Raw genomic sequence first — 9,274 nt, forward strand, 5'->3', positions numbered from 1 at the left:
CAACCCACATATTTACCCCATTCTTTTTTCTTCATGCCTTCCTGCAACTTTGAGCTGCCTTTTGGGATCATTTCTTTCTGCCTGAAGAATACTCTTCGTTATTTTCTTTAGCAAGCTCCATTGATGATGAATCTTCTCATTTTTCCATGTCTGAAAATGCCTGTATTTCACCTTTAATCTTGTAGACATTTTAGCTGGACATATAATTCTAGGTTGAAATTAATTTTCTTTCAGCCTTTTTTAAAATTAAATTTTCGGTCGGGCTTGGTGGCTAATGCCTGTAATCCCAACACTTTAGGAGGCCAAGGCGGGTGGATCACCTGAGGTCAGGAGTTTGAGACCAGCCTGGCCAACATGGCGAAACCCCATCTCTACTAACAATACAAAACTTAGCCGGGTGTGGTGCTGTGCTCCTGTGATCCCAGCTAATCGGGAAGCTGAGATAGGAGAATCGCTTGAACCAGGGAGGCAGAGGTTGCAGTGAGCTGAGATCGCACCAGTGTACTCCAGCCTGTGCAACAGAGTGAGACTCCATCTCAAAAAAAAAAATTAAATTTTTATTGTGGTAAGATATACATAATAGGCTGGGTGTGGTGGCTCACGCCTGTAATCCCAGCACTTTGGGAAGCTGAGGCAGGCGGATCACCTGAGGTCGGGAGTTGGAGACCAGTCTGACAAATATGGAGAAACCCCATCTCTACTAAAACTACAACATTAGCCAGGCATGGTGGCGCAGGCCTGTAATCCCAGCTACTCATGAGGCTGAGGCAGGAGAATCGCCTGAACCTGGGAGGTGGAGGTTGCGGTGAGCTGAGTTGGTGCCATTGCACTCCAGCCTGGGCAAGAAAAGCGAGATTCCGGTTGAACAACAAGCTTCCAAGATGCCGCCCAAAGGAAAAAGTGGTTCTGGAAAAGCGGGGAAAGGGGGAGCAGCCTCTGGGAGTGACAGTGCTGACAAGAAGGCTCAAGGTCCCAAAGGTGGTGGCAATGCAGTAAAGGTCAGACACATTCTATGTGAAAAACATGGCAAAATCATGGAAGCCATGGAAAAGTTAAAGTCTGGGATGAGATTCAATGAAGTGGCCGCACAGTATAGTGAAGATAAAGCCAGGCAAGGGGGCGACTTGGGTTGGATGACCAGAGGGTCCATGGTGGGACCATTTCAAGAAGCAGCATTTGCCTTGCCTGTAAGTGGGATGGATAAGCCTGTGTTTACAGACCCACCGGTTAAGACAAAATTTGGATATCATATTATTATGGTCGAAGGAAGAAAATAAAATCATATGAAAGACTGAAAAAAAAAAAAAAAAAAAAAAGAAAAGCGAGATTCCATCTCAAAAAAAAATTATATATATATATATATATATATATATATATATATAATAAACTTACCATTTTAGGCATTTTAACATGTACAATTTAGTGACATTAAGCAGATTTGCAATGTTGTGCAACCATTGCCACAATCTTTCAGCGTTTTGAAAACAGATTTTCTTCAGGCTCCTGTTGTTTCTGTCGAGAAGTCTGTTGTCAACTTCAGTATGGCCCCTTTGAGCGTAATTTGTCTTTTTGTAATAGGCTCTGTCCCTTTTATGATCTTTGTTTTTGTTTTTTGTTTTTTGTTTTTGTTTTGGAGACAGAGTTTCGCTCTTGTTGCTCAGGCTGGAGTACAGTGGCGTGATCTCGGCTCACTGCAACCTCCACCTCCCAGGTTCAAGCGATTCTCCTGCCTCAGCCTCCCAAGTAGCTGGGATTACAGGCACCTGCCACCATACCCTGCTAATTTTTTTATATTTTTAGTCGAGATGGGGTTTCGCCATGTTGGCCAGGCTGGCTAGGCTGGTCTCGAACTCCTGAACTCAGGTGATCCTCTGGCCTCAGCCTCCCAAAGTGCTGGGATTACAGGCATGAGCCACCACGACGAGCCTTATGATCTTCTTTGGTTGTCAGATGGGCTTACTTGTTTATTTCTTTTTATTTATTCTGCTTTGGATTCTTAGTATTGTTTAATTTGGCTTGACATATTTCATCAGTTTTGGAAAGTTTTGGTCAGTTTTTTTTCAAATGTTTCTTCTATCTTATTTTGTTTTTGTTTTTGTTTTTGTTTTTTGAGATGGAGTCTCACTCTGTCACCCAGGCTGGAGTGCGGTCGCCCGATCTTGGCTCACTGCAACTTCCAACTCCCGGGTTCAAACGATTCTCCTGCCTCAGCCTCCCGAGTACCTGGGATTACAGGTGCCTGCCGCCACGCCCGGCTAATTTTTGTATTTTTGGTAGAGACGAGGTTTCACCATGTTGGCCAGGCTGGTCTCGAACTCCTAACCTCAGGTGATCTGCCCACCTCGGCCTTCCAAAGTGCTGGGATTACAGATGTGAGCCACCGCGCCTGGCCTCCTATTTTCACTTCTCATAAATCATTTTTGTCTCACTGAATTTTCCATCTTTTCCAAAATTTACTTTTTTTGAGTCAGTCTTGCTTCATCATCCAGCCTGGAATGCAGTGGCGTGATCATAGCTCACTCCAGCCTCAACCTTCTGAGCTCAAGCAATACTCTGCCTCAGCCTCCCCAGAATAGCTGGGACTATATGCACATGCCACCATGCCCTACTAATTTTTAAATTTGTTGGTAGAGATGGGGTCTTGCCATATTTTCCAGGCTGGTGTTGAACTCCTGGGCTCAAGGGATTCCTCCCACCTCAGCCTCCCAAAGTGCTGGAATTACAGGCATGAGCTACCATGCCCAGCCCAAAATGTACTTTTGAATTTTCCACATTTTTTATTTTTCTGAGCTTTATTCTTGGATTTTTTTTTTTTTCTTCGAGACAAGATCTCACTCTATTGCCCAAGCTGGACTGCAGGGTCACAATCATTGCTCAACCTCCCAGGCTCAAGTGATCCTCCCACCTTTCAGCCTCCCAAGTAGCTGGGACTACAGGCTTGTGCCACCATGCCCAGGTAATTATTGTCTTTTTTTGTGGAGAAGAGGTTTTGCCATGTTGCCCAGGCTGGTCTCAAACTCTTGGCCTCAAGTGATCTACCTGCCTTGGCCTCCCAGAGTGCTGGGATTACAGGTGTGGGCCACCACACCTGGCCAATTCTTGGGGTTTTTTTTTTTTTTTTTTTTTTAGATGGAGTCTCGTTCCATTGCCTAGGCTGGAGTGCAGTGGCGTAGTCGCTGCTCACTGCAAGCTCCACCTCCCGGGTTCACGCCATTCTCTTGCCTCAACCTCCAGAGTAGCTGGGACTACAGGCGCCTGCCACCATGCCCGGCTAATTTTTTGTATTTTTTAGTAGAAACGGGGTTTCACGGTGTTAGCCAGGATGGTCTTGATCTCCTGACCTTGTGATCTGCCCGCCTCGGCCTCCCAAAGTTCTGGGATTACAGGCATGAGCCACCGCACCCAGCCAATTATTGGATTTTTTAAACCTATGTTCCTGTTCACAAAAATCTCTCTTCATTTGTGTCTAATCTGCTGTTAAACCCATCCCTTCAGTTTTTAATTTTGATTTTTATATTTTTCAGTTATTGAAAGTTTAGTCTACTGAATGTGGCTTTTGTTGCAAAGAAAAAGAATAAAAAAATTAAAAATAAATAAAAAGAAGTTTAATTTGTTATATCCTCTTATAGGTTCGAGTTCTCTGAAATTCTAAATTGTGTCTCTGATCTCTTTAAATGTATTAGGTGTAGTTATGTAAAAGTGTTCGATAATTTTTGTTTGTTTCTTTGTTTGTTTGTTTGTTTTTGAGACGGAGTCTTGCTCTGTTGTCAAAGCTGGTGCAATCTCGGCTCACTGCACGTCTGCCTCCCGGGTTCAAGCGATTCTTCTGCCTCAGCCTCCAGAGTAGCTGGGACTACAGGCACGTGCCACCATGACTGGCTAATTTTTGTATTTTTAGTAGAGACGGGATTTCATCATGTTGGCCAGCCTGGTCTCGAACTTCTGACCTCGTGATCTGCCCGCCTCAGCCTCCCAAAGTGCTGAGATTACAGGCCTGAGCCATCGTGCCCGGCCCAATAATTGTTGTTGTTATTGTTGGTGATGCTGAAGTGTTCTTTCTTGCCTATTTCTTTGTGTGCATGGTCACTTTTTTTTTTTTTGAGACACAGTTTCACTCTGTCACTCAGGCTGGAGTTCCCCAGAGGCGCAATCTTGGCTCACTGCAACCTCTGCCTCCTTGGTTCAAGCCATTCTTGTGCCTCAGCCTCCCAAGTAGCTGGGACTACAGGTGTGCACCACCATGCCCGGTTAATTTTTGTATTTTTAGTAGAGACCAGGTTTCTCCACGTTGGCCAGGCTGGTCTTGAACTCCTGACCTCAAGTAATCCACCCGCCTCAGCCTCCCAAAGTGCTGGGATTACAGGTGTGAGCCACTGCGCCGGCCCTATTTCTTTGTGTGATTGGTCACTTTGATTGTGTTAGATATTGTATTTCAAAACCTGTTTGGAGGCATTGTTTGAGTCATAGAATAGTGTCATCTTTCTCTAGACTAGGCTAGAGAGTCAGAAAGTCTCGCCAGACACCTTGGGCACTAACAGTGGGGATCACCAGTTTTTGGGGCTTGAGATGATTTGGAGCTGGCTTCAGATCCATGAGGCCTGGTCTACTTTAATGCTACAGGGCAGCTCTTCAGAGTGCAAACTCAAAGTTAAGGGTGTTTACCAGGCATACCTTCCTCTAGAGGCCCCGGACTCTGACTTTTGTCCTTTTAGCCGTACAGGTAGTCAAAAGAGCAAAAAGCCTGTTGGCTATCTCTTGAATAATTGACAAAGCTCCCAAAGAGCTGAGTTAAACTTCTGGATTCCTGTTTTTTCTAAGTTCTAATAATTCTTCAGTAGTTAGTTAATTCACTGAGGCCTTCAGTGGGATGTTTTCAGTATTTTTTCAGCTTTTTTAGTTGTTCTAAGAAGATTGTCAGTTGTTCCACTAGGGGGAAAAGAAAGGAGAGAAAAAAATTTAAAGTTCATGATAAAGAAACAAAGAGAGGTCTACATGAGCCCCTGGACATCCAGTGCAGGTAGCATGAACTTTGCATGCACCAAGCACCTGCCCTCCATTCCAGGAGCATAGGCTATTGACTGTGGCTAATATGGCCGGGCGTGGTGGCGCATGCCTGTAATCCCAGCTACTTGGGAGGCTGAAGCGTGAACCTGGGAGGTGGAGGTTGCAGTGAGCCAAGATCACGCCATTGCACTCCAGCCTGGGCAACAAGAGCGAAACTCCATCTTAAAAAAAAAAAAAAAGTGTTTAATAAAATTTATTTCTTGAAGCTTATTTTTGTCTGTTCATTGGGATATTGTTTCCCAGAGCTCTTTTCTGGACCACTCTCACTGAGGAGTCTCCTCAGTAGTTCTGCCTTTGATGCTATTGTCCTTTTTCATATAAATCTATGGGCTTAATTTTCTCATTATTTAATTTGATATGATTTGATATGATTTGATTTGATATGATTTGATATCATTTGATATGATTTGATATGATTTCATAGTGCCCTCTCAATAACAAACGTTTCTTGCATTCAGGGTGAAGGGTGAATATTAGTTGGTGTGGGAGGTAAACTACATTCATAGACATAAGCAAAGCCAGATGGTCCATTTGGAGACTGAACTTGTGCCTGACCTCTAGCAGTTTCACACACAAGCTGGGACCATGTTCCTACTTGCAAAATGATTTGTGGTGTGTTGGCTCATTCCTTCTAAATCTTCATATTTATGAAGGGTGGTAATTTAGTTTGGGCATTATCTAGGACATTCTGATCATTAGATTTTCCAGTAATGGAAGATCGGAAAAAAGTTCACTAGAGTCCGTTTTGCTAAGTCTCTTTCTGACAATTTAAAACAACTGTCTTCTCAGTTAACTTACCATTTCCAGTGTTGCTCTTTTTTCTCTCAACAAGACTGTGGTTTTTTGTTGTTGTTGTTAACATTTTTATACCTTAAAAAAGAATGAGACAGGGTCTTGCTATATTGCCCAGGCTGGTCTCAAACTCTTGGCCTCAAACAATTTTCCTACCTCAGCCTCCCAAAGTGCTGAGATTACAAGTGTGACCCACCACACCCAGCCCTTTTTCTTTTCTTTTTCTTTTTTTTTTTTTTTTTTGACACAGGTTCTCACTCGGTTGCCCAGGCTGGAGTGCAGTGGCACAATCATGGTTCACTTCAGCCTCAGCCTCCTGAGCTCAAGCAATCCTCCCGCCTCGGCCTTCCAAGTAGATGGGACTACAGGCATGTGCCATTATGCCCGAATAATTTCTTTTTTTAATTTTTGTATATGTGCTGCCAAGGTGAGCACTTTTTTTTAAGTTTTTCTAGATACAGGGTCTTGCTATGTTGCCCAGGCTGGTCTTGAACTCTGGCCTCAAGTAATCCTCCTGCCTCAGCCTCCCAAAGTGCTGAAATCACAGGCATGAGCCACCATTTCCAGCAGTTTTGTTTTTTGAAAGCAGGCTTATGGCTTATATTTATTCTTGATTCTCTATACTTAGCCTAGTGGCAGAATGAAGGCTGTCCTGGAAGAAATGAGGAGGTTGGGAAAGGAACTCTTTTGTAGGGAGGAAGAAGACATATGGAGTGGAGTTTGGACTGGGTTTGGAACCTGATACTTTCTGCAATATTGACAAATGTGAATATGACCTTTTTAGTCAAAAGTCATACAGACACATGGTTTGGCTGGGTAGTCACATGCTTTTGCCTGTTGAGTTTTGTGACGGGAATGTGTTTTCTGCTGAACCAACCCCTTGGGGCCTGCTAAAACAGGTGGCTCAAAAACAACTTTGTTTTCTTGGGTGGAGTAATTTCCTGGTGTTTTCCTCAAAAGTTGTCAACTTTTATTTTAGTGATGGAGGCTAATCTTGACAACTTTTATGGTCAGGCATTCTCAATATGTTTTAAAATGGGTTTCAGGCAAGGTGTGGTGGCTCATGCATGTAATCTCAGCACTTTGGGAGGCTGAGGTGGGAGCATCACTTGAGGCCAGGATTTTGAGACCAGCATGGGTAACATAGCAAGACCCCATCAATTCAAAAAAATGAAAAAATTAGCTGGGTGTGGTGGAAAAAGCCTCTAGTTCTAGCTACTCAGGGGGCTGAGATGGGAAGATTGCCTGTGCCAGGAAGTCAAGGATACAGTGGGCTGTGATAGTGCTACTGTACTCCAGCTGGGTGACAGACTGAGACCTTGCTTACAAAAAATTTAAAAACAATTTTTTTTTTGAGATGGAGTCTTGCTCTGTTGCCCAGTCTGGAGTGCAGTGGCGCGATCTTGGCTCACTTCAACCTCTGCCTCCTGGATTCAAGCAATTCTCCTGTGTCAGCTGCCCGAGTAGCTGGGACTACAGGCCCATCTACTTTTTGTACTTTTAGTAGAGACGGGTTTCACCATATTGGCCAGGCTGGTCTCAAACTCCTGACCTCTCGGCCTCCCAAAGTGCTGGGATTACAGGTGTGAGCCACTGTGACTGGCCAAAACAATTTTTAAATTAAAAAAAATGAGGCCAGGCACGGTGGCTCATGCCTGTAATCCTAGCACTGTGGGAGGCCGAGGCGGGCGGATCACCTGAGGTCAGGAGTTTGAGACCAGCCTGACCAACATGGAGAAACCCCGTCTCTACTAAAAATACAAAATTAGCCAGGCGTGGTGGCAAATGCCTGTAATCCCAGCTACTCGGGAGGCTGAGGCAGGAGAATTGCTTGAACCCAGGAAGCAGAGGTTGCAGTGAGCCGAGATCACGCCACTGCACTGCAGCCTGGGCAACAAGAGCAAAACTCCGTCTCAAAAAAAAAAAAGAAAAAGAAAAAGAAAAAGAAATGGCTTTCATATACAAGATCCAGTTTCTGTTTCTGGTAGTAAGTGCTATTCTTGCTACAAAAGGCTAAAGACAGGCCAGGCACAGTGGCTCATGCCTGTAATCCCAGCACTTTGGGAGGCCGAGGCAGGAGTTCAAGACCAGCCTGGCCAACATGACGAAACCCCGTCTCTACTAAAAATACAAAAATTAGCTAGGCGTGGTGGCACGTGCCTGTAATCCTAGCTACTCAGGAGGCTGAGGCAGGAGAATCGCTTGAACCTGGAAGGCGGAGGTTGCAGTGAGCCTAGATGGCGCCACTGGACTCCAGCCTGGGTGACAGAGTGAGACTCCATCTCAAAAAAAAAAAAAAAAAAAAAAACAGTATTTTCTCTGGACTGAATTAACTGGCACTAATCTGAAAATTTTAACTTTTTACCCTATGTCCTAGCCAGAGGGAGAACCTATTGTACAGGGAGATTTCAACAGCAGCATGGACCACCTTTTGCCAGATGAGGCACTGGTTATCTGTGTGGGGCTGGCACTGGGATGAGTACTTAGTGAGAATGGGGTAGGGTGGGGTGGAGACTGAAACACAGCCTCTAATCTGGACTCAGCAATCTCCTTTTGAGGTTTGGCAACTCGGTTTAGGAATGTGCCCACAACTTTAAGGTTTGTGATGGGAATGAGAAGAGAAGGGGTGAGGGACCCACCCAGAATACAGTGTTCCACGTCCCTCATGCAAAGAAGGGCTGGGCAGGTGCCAGCATGTCAAGGTTCCCAGCCAATTCTGGCAGATTCTCTGAGAGACAAGCTCTGTCGTGATTCCAGCACCACCCATTATTGCTACATCTTCCACACAACATGTCTCCTGAAAACATCTCCCTCCAGGACATTGTTCCAAAAGCAAGGCCAAGACGCAGGCAGAAGTCCACTTCTGAGGAATGAGAACGCGTGCTGGAGACAGAGCAATACCCCGGTGTGTGCCTTTTGTGAGTGGGGCAATTTGCCCAGTTGAGAAACAGGCCAATTAACCACCCTTGGTATTTGAACAGCCACTCCTTACTCATCTGGGTTCTTTTCTGCTTTAAGTATTTTTATTCTTGATCGTGCCAGACAGGCATGTGTGTTTGCACCTAAAAGGTCATTTTTATATTTGTCAGTTCTCCAGGAAACCTCTGCCACTACCAAATTCAACATGCTGTCAAACTGAACCGATCTCCTCTCTTCCTGCTACTGGCTTCCCTTTGCCATCTCCTCATTCCTTCCAGGGAGGGCTTCCTCCACTGTTTCACTCTCAGACTAGAGGCTTTGGCAATGCTCCTTTACTTATTCATTAGTTCATTCGATATTCAAATACATATTCAAATACTTATTGAACATTTCTTTTTTTTTTTTTTTTTTGAGACAGAATCTTGCGCTATCACCCAGGCTGGAGTGCGGTGGCATGATCTCAGCTCACTGCAACCTCTGCCTCCTGGGTTCAAGCAAT

At 44.7% G+C, this 9,274-nt stretch overlaps 1 protein-coding gene across 1 annotated transcript; it reads left to right on the forward strand.

The window, feature by feature from the left end:
• The first annotated feature begins 866 nt into the window (after positions 1 to 866).
• Positions 867 to 1,321, forward strand: LOC134757993 (peptidyl-prolyl cis-trans isomerase NIMA-interacting 4). The gene has a single exon (XM_063703510.1). The coding sequence runs from the start codon at positions 882 to 884 to the stop codon at positions 1,275 to 1,277; it is 396 nt and encodes a 131-aa protein (XP_063559580.1). The 5' UTR covers positions 867 to 881; the 3' UTR covers positions 1,278 to 1,321.
• Positions 1,322 to 9,274: the final 7,953 nt, after the last annotated feature.

The sequence above is a fragment of the Gorilla gorilla genome, chromosome 2 (genome assembly GCF_029281585.2).
Source record: "Gorilla gorilla gorilla isolate KB3781 chromosome 2, NHGRI_mGorGor1-v2.1_pri, whole genome shotgun sequence".
Lineage (NCBI taxonomy): Eukaryota > Metazoa > Chordata > Mammalia > Primates > Hominidae > Gorilla > Gorilla gorilla.